Raw genomic sequence first — 16,969 nt, 5'->3', positions numbered from 1 at the left:
TTCTTTTTTTTCATTGATTATATTTCTTCTGTAGTTTTATTATTTTTTAATAGAGTTCACTGACCTATGCAAGGTGATTCTAAGAGAAGATAAATTAAAGGTAGTGCAGAGCAGTTACCTTTGTTTTCTAGTGCTAAATAGTAAAATTTTTTTCCATTTTTATTTTTGAAATATTCTCTAACTCTTTGATCTTTTAAACTATTTTATCAGGATGATCAGTAACGAGAGTTATGCACCTTGGTGTAAGTTTGTTCACCAGAAAACATTTTTATTTTTAATTGTGTGCTATTTCTTCTGTCTAGCGTACTGTAAACTTTCTTCCCTGCTGCCCTCTGGTTACTTTCTCTGTGTCTGTAGAGTTTGTACAGAAGAAAACACAACATTCATTTACCTTTGCTTTTTTGAAAGAAGGCTAACTCTTTAGTAATTACTGATATCAGTCTTGAATTTTGATTTGATTCATGCATCTTAATTTGTGAATGCTGACTTTATTATATTGTATTTTTTTCTATTCTACTCTATTTACATACTTTAGTTTTAGAATTACTGTTTAAGGCAGTGACTGAACACATGATTTTGGGAAACTGATTTGGGTTTAGTTCAAAATAATGCAAATGAAATGTTGGGAATGCTTATGATGGGACATGATCTAAAAAGGATTACACAAATTTTTTCTGTCTGGCTTGGCAGAGTTGTTCATATGGGTCTTCTGTATGAGTATTTGCTGCTTCTATTAATTTGTTTTTGAATTGGATTGTCTTATTTAGAATATATAATGATTCACATGGGAAGAAACATGTTTTATGTTTACCTGAGTTATTTTGACAGAGGGTTTTACAGACGGTATACTTCCTTCATGAATGTAAAACTACTTTTAGATATAGTATTGCTTCCCCTTCTTAAAAAAGATCCCAACAACCCACAACCCCAGCGTTTTTGTTTTAATTTTTTTGTTTGCACTTAGGTTTAACAAAGAAAACTTTGCTTGTTACTATAGGCTTGGAAAGAGAAACACGAAATATTTGAAATGTGTGACAACTTCTGCTTAGAGCAATCTTTTCTTTCTGTTCTTGATATGAATGGATAGTTTTATCTTTTTGTATGTCATTCCCTTTGCTGCCTCTCTCCTACACACCTAGAGAAAAGTTAACCCCTTACCCCTCAAAACATAAAACAAAACAAAACCTGTGATCTTCGTGATGCATTGCTGATATCAAAGTATTGCACGGATACCTTTGAGAAATTATTTGAACTTATTGGTACAAATAGTTCTAGATTGCAACACAGTCTTTAACTTTGTTAAAATATAAACTGCAGTAGGTAAAAAGTTCTCAGTTGAATCTAAAGTCCTAGCTTGACTATAATTTATTAAAATATAACTTCAATTTGAAACATTATGCAGAATATAGAGACAGCATAAAAGAACTATAAGGCTTGCATTGGAGATGAAATCATTAAGTTAATGGATGGCTTAAGAATAGGTCTGAATTTGAGAGGTTTAAATTGGAAATAGAGTGACTTTGGCTTGAAAAAACACCAGAGAAGAGGTATTTAAGTAGCAGTTCAATAAACAAAATGTCTACTGCTTGTCCATGAACACATTTTAGTCTACAGATCAAAAGAAGGATCACAACTAGTAGAACATACATTTTCTGAAACAGCCTTCTGGTGTATTGAGTGGTACTGAGAAAAGTCTATTAAGATAGACCTCACTAAGCTTAAACTGAGCATTTCAAAAGAGCTTTAGTAAAAAATGCAGGTTCTTAAGTAGGGCTTATATACAAAAGTAACAAAAATGGAACAGTGACACACTGGTGACCTTGAGTTTTCCTGTCAGCAGCCAGATCTTTAAGTAAGAACTTACTTTGACACATAAATGTTGAACTCTGGTTCAGCTGCTATAAATCCATGATTAATTTAAACTTCAGCTTCATGTGATACGGACAATGAGAAATAACTGATGAAACCTTGGGATTTTATTTTTTGCATATATAATAACAATGGATAAAAGTGTGCTTTTTTAACAGGTTGAGAATTAAATTTAGATTGAATTTAGCCTGACATTCTTAACATTTGTGAGCCGTGATATTTTTGACAATATATAATTTAGGGTTTTTTTCTGATTTTTCAATTACTGTAGTTTAATCAATTTAACTTTTAAATCTTGTTGACATTTCAATTTCTAATGCAAGATATGGTTCTACAACATTGTTTTCAATTAGTCTTTCTTGAAAAATGTATTTTTAGTTCACAGAAAAAATTTAAATCAAGTGATGTTGAGTAGTTTGATCCCTGGTACTTAGAACAATGTAGTGAAATCTGTGGTTTACTGCAAAAAGCAGTGTTTATATTCCATCAGTATAAAAATAAAGCCTCAGAAGGAAAATCTTGGTCACTAATCTTCAGGTAAATATTTTGGGTGTTTTGACCTTACAGTTGTCAACACAGTTCATTAAAAGTGGTTCAAGTGATTTAGATGTGCATAGTATTGCAGATAACTGGTTATCAACAGCTATTTATTGTCTTTTTATATAGCAGTTGCAACAGATTTTGTTTCATTAAGAGGACATTTTTAATACATTGAAGATAGGGGCACTGATAACTTTGGTTTTTGTCAGACTGACAAAAAACTGAATGTTTTCTTTGGATAGTATAAATAATTATTTTTCTTTTGTGAAAGTAGAGGAAAAAGCAGTAATAATGCAACAGTATTTTAGGCACTTGATCATTCTGAGCATCCTCTGCTGTTGGATGTACAACAAAGTGGCTGTGCATAATTCTGCTAATATGAAATATGCTAAGATGTGGTCTCGTAGGATTATCTTTAGCACAGATATGGCCACATATGCCAAAAATAATTGACATATATTTGCATAATCTGATTCAGAACAAAACTCCCTAGGAAAATAGAAAATCTGTTTTTATAATATATTTGCTTTTAGGGGAAAAAAATATAAAAGCATCTGTTCTATTTTTTATTCCTATAATTTTAAGGACTGCTGTCATTGTTCCATTACATGTACTTGATATCAAGGTATTTTGAGCAATACTAAACAGGACCATGAAGCAGCTCTCTCACGTAGAAACAACTTGTCATGGGTTTAACCTCACCAATAGATATCTTTGGTAGTAGCTAAAATTTTAAATTTTTATTGTGTTCACTTGAAGATATTTAAAATGACCCAGTTATACTTGGTTTTATTTATTGTGACAATTGTCATTCATTCGGATTAGTCTTTTTTTTTTTAATGTCAATTCTTTTAAATGTCTTTTTTCTTTCTCCCTAGCTGGGTTGAAAACTTTGGCCGAGAAGGTCTAGGACTGCTATTGGATGTTTTGGAAAGATTGGTTGAGACAAAAAAGTAAGGATAATTTAATATAAAATTGCAAGCTTCTCATAGTATGTAAACAGCGTTTAATTACACTAAACTTTCAATTTATTCAGTCAGGACAGAGTTGTGAAGAGGAGTCAGCATAAGGTTATACAGTGTTTGAGAGCCTTCATGAATAATAAGGTATGGGATTTTGTCTAATCTGGAAATCTAAATTACTGCAATTCAATCAGATAAGGTACGTGATGAATGGGTGTAAGTCTGTGCAATTGGTGAAGTGATGGGTTGGTCAGCTGTGGTTTGAAGTTCTTTCTGTCTGTCAGAAGTCTACCACTTCTTTTCTATATTCCCAGCAAATAGTGTGAACTTTTGATGCTGGTATATGCCCTTATTACAGAATATGTGACCTATTTGGGACTTTTCTTTAATTTAAATTTTTTAATTAATTATTTGACAGACTGAAATGTCATTTGAAATACTTACTGGAGGGAACCGTCACTGTCATTATTAGATATTTGATAGTTGTTTGGATTCCCTCCAACTGTCCTTAAAACTGTTCTTCTGTTGTTTAGTATGGGTTGGAAAGAATTTTGGGAGAAGAGAGGAGCCTTTTATTGCTGACCAAAGCAATTGATCCCAAGCAAACTAACATGATGACGGATATCGTTAAACTTCTATCTGCAATGTGCATTGTTGGAGAGGAAAATATGTAAGTACTGTATTTAAGTAAGAAATAGTAAGGTAATTTTACAGTATCCAAAATTATAGTTATACCTGAATTAAATATTAAAATTTTCAATTCAGGTTTGGAAGTAATATCTGTATTATTTTGTCATTTTTCAGAATACCTTTGTCTGACTCTTTTTTTATTGTGGTTATATCAATTAGAGTTTTTGACATGTGGATGTACTGCTTAGATGAAATTAGTTATACAGCCATTCTTTTTCTTAAAATTTATTAGTATTACTTTTAAGGTATATTAATCCTTGTAATCCAGTAAGTTGTTCTTTGGCTACAAAAATCTGCAAAGGAAATGTGTAATGCTTAAACCTAAATTTTTATGCAGGAAATTGAGGCAGGTGAATAATTTGGCAGTATGGCTTTTCAGATAGCAAATGAACAGCAAGTTTAAGTATCTCTCCTGAGTGAAATGCTTCTCTTTTCTTGCAGCCTTGAAAAAATTTTGGAAGCTGTAACAGCAGCAGCAGAGGAAAGAAATGTTGGCAGATTCTCTCCTATTGTAGAAGGTCTTCAGGATAACTCAGTTCAGCTGCAAGTAAGTGATTTTTAAATTTTTTCATACAAAGCAGCGCAACAAGTAAAAATAAAATTACTTACTTTTCTGTACTGAAGAAGTCATTACAATAAAAAGCAGTAGGTATACTGTTTCAAATAGGGATGCAGGATGTTGCACTTGGCCTTTTTGAACTCTGTGAGGTTCATGAGAGCCCACTTTTCCAGTTTTGGGTTGGAAGGAACCTTAAAGATTGTCAAGTTTCAACCCTCCTGCCATGGGCAGGATTGCCACTCACTAGGTCAGGTTGCTCTGGGCCCCATCAGTCTGGCCTTGAAACTTCCAGGGACGGGGCATCCACAACTTTCCTGGGCTATTGGTAAATTTTCAGGAATATCAATAAATTTCTGGGATATAAATTTTACCCTGGGAAATCAATAAATTTCAAAAATATTTTGATGCAGTAGGGAGAAATGCTATAGATCATAAAAATTGTTTTTCAATTTCAGGATATTATATCTGAGTTAAGAGAATTTAAGAGTCTGTATTCTCTATAGGGCATATAAGGGTTTGAGAACTTACAGGTTGAAATTCACAGGATGTTTTGAGTGTAAGCTTTCAAATGTGATCTTGAATTTTCAGGGCTGGCATATATTTACACATGTGTAGATTTAATAAACAAAAAAGCAATCTATAAATCCCTTTCTTTAGAGTTAAAAATTCATGTGAAACTACCTTGAAAGCAGCCCATTGCTTTATTTAAAGTATCAGATAAATTAGATCAGTCATACATACCTCTCCCTTTATCCATGGTGGGTACTGACTGCAGCAGCGCTCAGCACCATTAGTGAGGGACCCCGATGAGATAATGGAATTGGTGCAGGAAACTTCAGCTGAGCTACCTATGTAATAGCATCTTCTATTTTTCTAGGCATACTCCTCAGATATTAAAAAAGTTTATTTCTACTAGTTATGCCTTCTCATGATTGCATACTGAAATACTTAGGCTAAATACATTCATTTGGCTTTGCTGCATATGTGAGCCTGAAGTTCCTGCAAATAGGTAATGTTTTGCTGTTTCATTGGCTATATTTTGTGTAGACATGGAAACTTTAATGAATTTTTTTTTGAGTTAAACTTCCATTTGGACATGTTCCTTCCACTCAAAGGCCTTTTGTTATTTATTTATCTTTTCAGACTTCACAAATGATTGCTAGAAAAATTGACGTTCCTCATCTGAATCAGTTGTAAACTTTTCTAGCAATGACATTGACCTGGTGGTTAATTTGACAGTGTTTTAATGAGACAGAAGTTTATAGTTGTCAGTTACTTGGCATACTTGCCTTGATTGTCTGTTTGATGTATGTCTGCTGGCTTTGTGGCAGTTCAATTTGACACTAACAACTGACCTTTTCAATTTTGAATTGACTTAACATTTCTGTTACTAGAAGATTGAATACATAAAAGGCCTCAGTATGGTGATTTTTGTATTTTTAGTGAAAGCTTTGTGTATTTACTTTTTGCATTTGTTGAAAGCAAAGGATATTCTCCCTTTATCTTTTGTAAAACTCAAAATTATGGAAAGCATACTTAAATGTTTTTAGTTCAAGACAAGATTGGTGGTCTTAGTCTGAAAATATAACTACAACCAGGAGTAATACCGAGTTTCTGGTTTTGTTGAAGTAAATATACATCTTAAGGCTGTGCTCAAGAAAATGCACACAAAGCAGTCTGATACCTTGGGTATTTATGATAATGACTGAAAAAGTCTAATACTTTGGTTGTACAGTTCATGGATGTGAAGTATTTAATAAACACTGAAGACAGATGTGAAAACAACAGTAACAACAACAACAACGTGTTTGTTACCCACTTCTCATTCTTACTGTAGAATCAGATGAATGCTTGTACTCTCTAATAATCAGCTTTCATCACTATTCCTCAAGCAGGCAGTTTAACTAATGTAAGAGTGCTGTTCTTCCGTGCAGTTCTAGTTAGAGATGCCATATCCTTGTAATTTTGCACTTAGAACTGAGAAGAGATACAATGGTGAAGCAAAGGTGCAATTTTTCCTTTCCTGGTTAAGTTCCTGAAAAATGAACACTGTTCATCCCTTTAGAAACCTGCAGGTTCATGCATGTCCTAGGAGAAGCACTTTTGTGGCAAAGTAAAAGATCCTAGCTATTCATCAGTAGCATTAACCTCTCAATATATTCAGTAGTCAGGGAATACCTTTTCATCTTTGGTTAACTGAATCACCTGATGATTCTTGGTTGTTCTTTGCTCATGAGATCCTTTCCATAACTGCTTACCTAATACAGTCAATCATAACAAGCTTACCTTACCTACATGTCAAGACTGATAAGAAGTGTTTAAGACCCATGTAAGTGTAGATGCATGTGGATGGTACATCTCAAAAATATTACTAAGAATTTTTTGTCATTAATGAGGGAAATAATTGATGAATATCAATATGGTGTCTGTACCAAAGCCAGTCTAATACTGGCAAATAGAATTTAGCTAAATATGCATCATCGTTATAGACTTTTCTACAAATGCATACTTGCAGTAAGAGTAAGAAAAGTGAAGTAGAAAATCTTACTGCAATTCCTCTTATTCAAATAGGTAAGATATGACTGTCATGGTTTAGGACTGGTATTCTCTAATTTAGTGTTCCTCCTGAAAGCACTCCAAACCACATGCTACTTGCCTAATCTTCCCTCCCCTCCCCTGCAGTGGGACGGAGAGGAGAATTAGAGGCACAAAGAGTAAAGATCAGGGGTTCATATAAGAACAATTTACTGGAATCAGCAATTAGATAAGAAAACAAACAGCAACAGAAACAATACTAATAAGTGAAGTGTACAAGAGAGGCAAACTATTCACATGTGAAATCTCACCACTATACCATGCTGAGTGTGGCAATATCCAACTGCTGCCACGGTAGTCTGACCGCTCGGGGACCATTATCTTGTCTGTGGAAGGAAAAAGCTGCTCTGAGCTACTAAGATATACCTGACATTTTCCACAGATGAAGGACTGGATATATGATGTGAGGTTTTCAACTGGGAAAAACTACAAGTTTAAAGTACAGGCTGTGAAATCCTCAAAAAATGCATTCATAAGTTGATAGACATCACCTATTAAAAGCAGAAGATACTAGAATTGAAAGCCATAACTTCTGAATTAGCTGATTATGTCTGATCTCATCTATTTTCTCATGGAGTAAAGCATTCAACATTTTGACTTTCCAGGTGAACTGTGTCATCATCCATGCAAAGTTAGTCCCTACCAAAAATATTGTATCTACACCCATCAATATAGGCTCATCTCTTAGATAACCAAGTCAAGTCTTGTAGATTCCTTGCCATGTGGCAGGAGGAGGTTAAAAACATTCCAGATGGAATATACTCACAGACTCAAAAGACCTTAGAAAACATGGCAGACTGTACTCACTGAAGTTCTTGTGGGATTAGAAAGGGAACAAAGCATCTAACTAGACCGTCAGATGAAATGAAAGCTTTGCTCTTGGCTTTTCCTGAAGAAAAGAAGGTACTTCTACACACCTTCATTGAATGCCTGTTGTAAACAACAGGATACTCTCAAGATGTTATTACTGTCTGGTTAGAGGTGCCCATCAGGAAAGAATTCTTACAGATTGCAGTCCTCAGCATCATAAGAAAATTTTAGTAGATTCACCAGAGAGCTGTGTATTACCATATACCTTTTGCTGTTAAAGCCTAAAATAATATCAGTTTTTCAGGGATCTTCTCAAGGGCAGATTGACAAAATACCTTTGCCAACTGAATCTACAACTCTTCATGAATAGGTCTTAGTTGTAGACCATTTGCCCAAAATGTTTTGGTTGCAATGACTTCTGCCTTTCTAGGAAGCTAATTTAGCTGTCTTCACCAAACCTTGTACTGTTTCAGCAGAAATACCTCTTCATTTATTAAAAATGAGGCATCTTTTTTGATCTCAACTTTTCCACCTTGTGTCCATGACTGAAAATTTAAAAGACTCTCAGTCTGTTAACAGAATCTTTTCCAAGGTAGTTGAATACAAAAGAATGCAGTTAGGACCCACTCACTGGGAGTGCAAGTAGGAACTGATTGTTCTGTGTCTCAGGATCTGAGATTTATAGAGCTGTCAACTGGAGCGTCGCAGGCATTCTCCCTAAGTGTTACGTACTGTACCTTGAGAATTGTCAAGGAATGGTGTTACATTTGTGATAATGTTTCTTCACATTTTTCTTAATTATAGGCACATGAAGTTGAATAGATATTCTTTGAAATTGTCTGTAGTATGAATGCACATAGAGACAAACACTTGAAGAAAATAATTACTTATCTGTAGCTTCCTTTCTCCCTTAAGAAGTTCTTTCAACTTTTTGACTCTGTTTTCTTTTTGGTCTGACCCTTTATTATCAGCATTAGAGTCTTGATGGTCTCTTTTTGTGGAAGAAATTGCCATATCTGTTGTTTCTACTGCCTTTCTTTGATTAGTGGCCACACTCTGTAGAAGAAGGAGATGAACTCATTGTTTGACTGTTGTTATATATTAAGTCAGTGCTTTCTGTTAATTTAATAATTCTAAATACCAACCCTTATTTGAATGTTCACAATTTTTTAAACATGCTGTTAAGAACATATAGCACTGCTTTAAGATGAGCTAATCATAATCTGATATTTCTAAGCAAAAGTCATATACCTCTATCTTTGTAATTTAAAATGATTTAAAAGATGCTGTTCAAGTTTAAGAGGTGTATTTTTCTCTTTCTTTTGGTTTTGGTATGTTCCCCCCAAATCTAACTTTCCAAACTAAAATATTTACAAGCTTACTTCTTTTTTTGTGATAGAATTTAACACATTTTTTTCCTTATGGGTTGTAGGTTGGCTAAACAGATCTATTTTGCTGCAATCTACTTCTAAGTTAATGAACTGATTTCAAATTAATTGTGGTCACGTGTGACTTGAGTATCATATACTAACTGCTGAATTGAATAATAAGAGAATATATTCTTGAAGGTATTATTGTACTAAATTTTAACTGGTTTGGTTTCCTGCATTTTCTACCATTTGTTGCATCCAAATTCTTCACCATGTTGTGACATTGCAACTTGTGCAGTTTGTGGGCCTAAAGAGTACACCTGGTGTTCAAAGCCAAGAATTTGTTGTTAGTCTAAGTGAAGTCTTAGTGGTGTAATAAAATGGCTCTCAGTAATGCTAACACACATCTCCACTCAATGTCATGCCTCTATTTTTCTATGCTGCATTTTACTTATGGTCATATTTTATCCACTAGTTACAGAAATATATGTAACATTAAACTTTATGCTAGAGACTTGTACAAGCCTAGGAAAAATCTAAAACTAGTGCATTGGTAGTCATTCTGTTATTAGACAAGTCCTGTTGCAGCTAAATAACCCAAAACTGAACTCCAGACAGGCAAGGCAAGCCTTAATAAAGCCTGACATGTCTGGAAGCATGTGGTGTTAGCTTAATACAAAACCTGTAGCCTTTTACTAGCATAAATACGAGGACTACAAGGCCACATGTCCCAAACAAGATTGCAAAGAATGATGGACAAATATTCCGTAGGAAGAGTTTTCTCTGTGTCCAAAAATACTTGGTTGTGCAACAGAAGAAACCTAAACTCTTCTCTGTTTGGTGCTGTTGAGACAATTCCTGGCAGATTTTATTCAGTCTACTTTTGAAAAGTGTACTGGACACCTTAGGTAGTTTCAAAATTATTGTTATTGTTGTGCAGGGTTTGGACATAAGCAAATCTGATTATAATATTTTTATTTATCTTTTGATGTTTGTAGTTTCCTCTTTTGGAGTTAGTGCCCCTTTTTGTTACCTAGTGTAGAGTGATGCTCTGGCAATAATAAAAATAAGAAAATAGGAAAAAGAACTCTTAGGAAAAAGTACATTCACAGAAAGAATTTTCGAGAGTAATACAAAGGTTTTGTTTGAATTTGAAGAAAATAAGTGACAAGTTAACTAAGTCACATTTTCCTTTAGATTTCTAAAATACTGTAGACATACATACAGAAGCAAATTGTATAAAATAAGGGAAATAACAGATTTCAGAGAGGAGTGGTATCATAAGAGTAGTTCTGACAGGCACTACAAAGATGAAGAATCTACCACGTCAGTTAAAGGCCCAAATTGTTATAAATTTAGCAGCTTTCCAAGTGGGTTCTTCAGAGAAGAATAACTGAGGATTTTTTCTAATTTATAACTTTACAAAAGCCTCAAATCTGAAAGATCTTTCTCAAGGGAATGCATTTTATTTAGGGCAAAACAGTCAAGGTAGTGGTATTGTTATCTATATTCCTATTTAACTGAGTTCTTTTAAAGTTGAATGCTACTAATATAATGTCAATCAGTATAAATTCTGCCATCTTCATGTTCTTGGGTGTCAACTTACACTTGGAATTATATATACTTTGAAGATGACTGATTCCAGCCCTTAAAATGCTGGAATAACTTGAATAATGTATTTCTTGTGCACTGAAGCAAGGTGTGCTGACAAGGAAGAGGGTATAAAAAGGAAATAATGGTTGTTGACATGCTTATTTGTGATTAACAATAAGTTGTTCTGAAAACTGAATCTGGACAGTGAATTCATGCTGCTCCTGGCTATAGGTTTTTAAGATGGATCTCTTGATTATTCAGAGGAGAGACTACTCACTAGTTGACCTCACGTTTTCTTTTGAGCTGAAGTAGTTGTTCCCATGCAGTGTTCTATAATAGTAAATGTAAAGAGTGAAGATTTCAAAAAAGAAGGGGAAAACCCCCATTCTGTTCTTCAGGCTCAGTTGCGTTTAATCAGCATTTTGTTTTTCAATACATTTTTCTCTATTCACAGACTGTAGCCTTTACCATTTTTTTTATGTCACTAACTTTTTATATATATGTATAGATAAAGGTATATTTACAGTGATTTTTATGTGTTGAAAATTGTGCTTTATCTGCTAAAGTGCATTTGCTAAAGGAACTCAATATTTGTATAAAAAGACAAAATTCGATGTAGTGAGAAAATATTTAATTTTTATGGAAATTTCTGAACTAATATTTGATGTTGTTACAACCTGTCCAAGGGGACAAAGGTAACACAGGATCTTTTATAATAGATCCCTTGGGGCAGATTAAAATGAAACAACACTGAATGATGGATGTTTGTAAATATATATATAAATATATATAGGGCTTATTTTAAGGCAGTTTGGTTGCAAAGGAAAGCAGGTATGTAGCCATTCTGGTTATTATTATTCGTGATAATATAACAATATAAAAACATAGCAATATGAAAGCATAAAGATATCATTCAAGGACATGTATAAAGGAAAAGAAGAAAGAGAGAGAAAAGATAAGATTGTGAAGATCTCATCCCATAAGTCTACAAGACCTTGATTGTTGCACATCATTTGTCATTGGTCTTGATCCGTCAGAGGTGGGTGAGAGGGGAAGAAGCCCACAAAATACAAAGTCTGTTGGGTTAAAATATGTTCAGGTGGAAAGTGTTGGCACTTCTTCTGAGAAGAGGAGGCAGCTTTACTCTGGTGGAAGGCCTTCAGAAGATAAGTGTTAGGGCATTTTTGGGAGTCTTTAATGGTTTATGGCATATTCCAAGACATGACAGCTGCCTTCCCAGACTTTCCAGGGCGGAAGAGGGGGAGTTTTACAACCCAGTGGTTTGTGTAAGAGGGGACAATTAAGCATGGCAAGAGGCCCCATCCTGTCTCCGCAGGACTCTGTCTCTTGTCTCACTCGTAGTCCACCATTCAACCCTCTATCTTGTAAGATCAGAGGCCATTACACACCCAAAAGCTGACCTCCTCCTCCTCCATGAGAATCTGGCTTCAACAAAGCATCCTGGAACCTTTTCGCATAGGAATGTGTTGAGTCATTAGCCCTTAACAGTCTCAGTTTTCTCAGAGGTATTTATAGCTCATGTGGCTCATCAAGAATTTAAGTAGCTTAATTATAAGTTTACAGTAGTTTTATAGTTAGAAATGGTGTAATATCTAATTATTTGTTGTATCTTTTTGATTGTGATGCATATTGAAATCTAAGAAATAAAATAGTTTATTATTTACTCTATTACAGGTAGCTTGCATGCAGCTCATCAATGCTCTCGTTACATCTCCTGATGACTTGGATTTTAGGCTTCACATCAGAAATGAATTTATGCGCAGTGGATTGAAAGAGATATTGCCAGTAAGAGTCTCATAGTCTCTCTTTGCATTACTTTTTAAATTTTTTAACTATTTGAGCTTGAGAGGGAGAATAGGAGAACAAGTTCTAATAGATTATTCTCATTCTACAAGTTTGGCCATGAGCAGTTAAGTATGAGAATCAACCTAGAAATGAAAATGAAAAGGTTAAGTGTGCTCTCTGAACTTTTTTACGATCCCTCAGGATTTCAGGACCTTGCTTAAGGACATGTTATGCAACACTTGTAAGCCAGGCTGAAGTCATGTTTACTTTTTGAATTTTTAGTTTAACTCATACGTTCTTGTAATTTTCAAATTTAAAATAACTTAGACATAAGGAAGTTATTAAAATGATAAGGCTTATTTACATATGGAAATTCTAATTTTGCAAGCCTTTCTACTGTTTCTTCTTTGCAGCAACTGAAATGTATAAAGAATGAAGCACTAGATATTCAGCTGAAAGTGTTCATTGAACATAAGGAAGAAGACATGATTGAGTTCTCTCATCGCTTAGAAGATATTAGATCTGAACTAGAATATCCTTTTGAAGGCCAGTGGCATCTTTCCTTGTATCAGAAATAGTGTGGCCAGCAGGACCAGGGCGGTGATTACCCCTCTGTACTCGGCACTGCTGAGGCCACACTTTGAATCCAGTGTTTAGTTTTTGGCCTCTCATTACAAGGAAGACATTGAGATGCTGGACTAAGTTTATAGAAGGGCAAAAAAACTGATGAAGGGTCTGTGGCACAAGTCTTAGAAGGAGCAGCTTAGGGAGCTGGGGGTGTTTAGCCTGGAAAAGGCAGCTCTGGTGAGACCATGTCAATCCCAGTGACTATTTGAAAGGAGGTTGCAGTGAGGTGGGGGTTGACCTCTTCTCCCAAGTAACAAGTGATTGGAGTGACTGGATGAGAAGAAAGGGCCTCACATTGCAGTAGGTGAGATTTAGATTGGATATTAGGAAAAATTTCTCAGAGAAAGGGTTGTCAAGCACTGGAACAGGCTACCCAGGGAAGTGGTGGAGTCCCCATCCCTGGAGGTCTTTAAAAGACATGAAGATGTGGCACTTAGTGGCCTGACTGAATGGTGAGCTTGGCGTCTTTGGCTAATAACTGGATTTGATGATATTAGGGGTCTCTTTCAACCTAAATGATTCCATGAGATGAGCAAGAGAAACATGAAGAAAATAAAGCATATAATGAATATTTTTCTGGTGTAATTTCTGTTTAAGAAGTTATTATCAGCATTAGACTGAAATATTTTGTTCTTTGTTCTTATTCTCCTTAACGCTTTTACTGAAGTAAATGACGTTTACAACATGGTGTGGAATACAGTTAAGGACACTAGTGCTGAAGGATATTTTCTTTCTATTCTTCAACATCTTTTGCTGATAAGAAATGATTATTTTATCCGGTATGTTTAATGCTGTGTTAAATGTTAATTATGGATTTTTTTATCCTTCAGACATTAATAGAATATTTCTTCCATAAATTTAAGGATAAAAAGGGTTTAGTCTTTCTGCCTGGATTGCAATTTGTAAGTATTCCTTTGTGAACTCATGTTTAGAACTATCAGCTTTACAATTTTATATATAAATATAGAAAACCGGTGAGAGATGAGCCTTATTGACCACAAGTATAAGTGATCAGGAGAGATTTCTTAATCAGTTATAAATTGTGGTAGTGACATTGTAATTTTGTGGTGTATTTGAGTCAAAGGACAAAATCAAGTATGCACTAAAGTTCACTTTAATCTGAATGTATGCTTAATTTAGAGTACCTTTTGAGTTGGAATTGAGTATTTTCAGTATACATTATAGGTCGGTGTGAACATGTTTGTATCTTCTGGAAAATTCATCAGATAAATTACAGGGAAACAGTAATAAAACCTTAAGTGTTCGAAGCTACCAAATACTTTTCTTCCAAAAATCTGGTAGTGTTGTTTTTGAGGAAGCATTGGAGTAACCACGTATGAATTGAACAGGGAAGAAAAGCCATCTGCTTTCTGCACACTATTCTACATAACCTTGCATTTTGGGCAAGATCTAGCACAGATGTACTTTTAAAGGTTAAGGGTACTTGACTGGTATGGGTACATCTGTGCTATACCTCTTCCACTTGAAAGGGTTTGAATTCACAGCTTGTGTGTTCTGGGCAAGTGACCCAGCTGTCATACCCCCTGGCATTTTAGAACAAGGTGTTTTTCATTCCTCATACTGAAGCAGGGCTGCAATGCACTTTTAGTTACACAAGTCACAAAACCAGATGGAAGGAAGAGCCTTCTCTTCGCTAAGAGGAAGCAGGAGATAGTCTTTGCTTCCTGTATTTCCATAGGGGGAGAGATGCAGAGTTTATAGTATAAGAATTATTTATCTTTAGGTCCACTCCTTTTTCGGGCTTTATATAAACTGTTCTTGTGTAATAAACTGCCAAAAGTGTTTGTCTTTTGAGACTTTAGGGATTTGCACCTACCTTTTTATGGAAATAATTCAGCCCAAAGCTTTTGACCTTACTGTGTTATAGACAGGATTTTAAATATAGGTTGATAAATAAATATGCTGTAAAATGGCTTATCTGTGTCTTTAGTCCACAGTATTTCAAATTAATTGAAGAGTGTGTGTCACAGATAGTGTTACATCGAAATGGAACCGACCCAGACTTCACATATCGTAAAAGATTAGATATAAATTTCAGCCACTTACTAGGTAAGTACTTTGTTTGGAGATGATTACAGTATCATACTTCTTTTTATGTTCCAAAACCCAAGTTTAAATTGCATGTGTGATTAAGAATCTTATGTTCCCTGTATATGTTTAAGTGTGTTTGTTGATTTTTTTCAAGATATTTGTGTAGATAAAGCAAGACTAGAAGAATGTGAAGAGAGGGCTTCTGAACTTTCCAGAAAAGTAAGTAATTTTTTTGTTATGTGCTCATAAGGTAGCACAGGGGATTACTTAAGAGATTCATGAATGATGTAACTGAACATGGCATAGTTTTTAACTTCAAATTACTATTGGTTCTGTGTTAAACTTGGTGTTCCTTGTGGACTAGGAAGCAAAATGGTGTAAAGTAGCTAACCTTAACTGAGAATCTGTCTACCATTTATTTTAAGGTTTCATGTACAACTCTCCATTGAATACTTTATTTGAACACTTATCAGTTTCTCTAACAAGAGAAAAAAATTGGACTTGTTTGTATCTACAGACTTTGTATCCATTTTTTTTAAGCTACTCTGTATAATGTGAACTTTATGGCATTTCATATAGTGAAGGTCTGTAGAGGTGATACAGATGGTCCTTCCACTCAGCAGACACATGAAATTTAGAGTAGCAGATGTGTTGTATGGTTCTTAGTATTGTTAACGTGAGTTTTAGCAAGCACAAAAGGAAAAGTTGAAATTTAAAAGGTACCAACAATTTTATTTCTTTTTCTTTTTTCTTTAGTTTGAAAAAGATTTTGTAGTTCACCAGGAGACACAGGCCCTACTGCAAAAAAAAGAAGAAAGAATCAATGAACTTGAGACAGAATTACAAGCTTTTAAATCACAGGTATGAAACAGTTTAAACGAATGTACGAAGTATTGCTTTTGAAAGGGACTTCATTTTACATCTTCTGCAGATTTTGATAGTACAACTGATGTTTTTTTCAAAGAATCTTTGTTATCGATTATTATTGCATGTGAGTTTCCTTTATTTCTGTTTTATAAAAATAATTGTAATGTGACATTAATTAGCTCTGTGAGTTCCCAGATGATCCTTTTATGCCTGAGCTCTGTTAATTAACTAGTTTCTTCTGTTTTATTTGGGTTTTACTTTCAGTGTCATATATTTCCAAAGTAATTAACCACATAGGGTAATAAGTCTTATGCTTTTAGATTAGCATTCTTCATTGTGATCTTTATCCCTTCACACGAAATTGCTCATTATGCAGTTTGCTTTACTGAAGCCTTACCATGGATATCCAGCAGTGAAAGAAATAACTGTGGCTGGATAAGAACATTTCCTGATAATTTTTCAATTTTCAAGCATAAATTGATATTTGAAAATGTGATGAAGAGGAATAGTGCAGATTTTTGAGTGTATTACTTGAGTTAACTTGTAGCTGCTACAGCTCTTAAATCTGTCTAAAGAGACTTTGTGACCCAGTGACTTTTCCTCTGTCTTATTTCCTGGAATAAGAATCA

The 16,969-nt window shown here is 34.5% G+C and overlaps 1 protein-coding gene across 2 annotated transcripts in view; it reads left to right on the top strand.

Annotated features, from left to right (window-relative positions):
• Positions 1–16,969, top strand: part of DIAPH3 (diaphanous related formin 3) — a 212,636-nt gene that overhangs the window by 28,822 nt on the left and 166,845 nt on the right. For both annotated transcript variants that reach the window (XM_027892890.1, XM_027892891.1), the window contains 10 exons: positions 3,288–3,362; positions 3,446–3,515; positions 3,905–4,041; positions 4,503–4,608; positions 12,684–12,794; positions 13,208–13,326; positions 14,084–14,200; positions 15,373–15,491; positions 15,628–15,692; positions 16,230–16,334. In XM_027892890.1, coding sequence (XP_027748691.1) covers positions 3,288–3,362; positions 3,446–3,515; positions 3,905–4,041; positions 4,503–4,608; positions 12,684–12,794; positions 13,208–13,326; positions 14,084–14,200; positions 15,373–15,491; positions 15,628–15,692; positions 16,230–16,334 — 1,024 coding nt within the window. The remainder of the gene's footprint in view (positions 1–3,287; positions 3,363–3,445; positions 3,516–3,904; positions 4,042–4,502; positions 4,609–12,683; positions 12,795–13,207; positions 13,327–14,083; positions 14,201–15,372; positions 15,492–15,627; positions 15,693–16,229; positions 16,335–16,969) is intronic.

The sequence above is a fragment of the Empidonax traillii genome, unplaced genomic scaffold (assembly GCF_003031625.1).
Source record: "Empidonax traillii isolate 1590-97213 ecotype Southwest subspecies unplaced genomic scaffold, ASM303162v1 scaffold373:size1354568, whole genome shotgun sequence".
NCBI lineage: Eukaryota > Metazoa > Chordata > Aves > Passeriformes > Tyrannidae > Empidonax > Empidonax traillii.
This window is presented reverse-complemented; position numbering and strand designations above follow the sequence as displayed.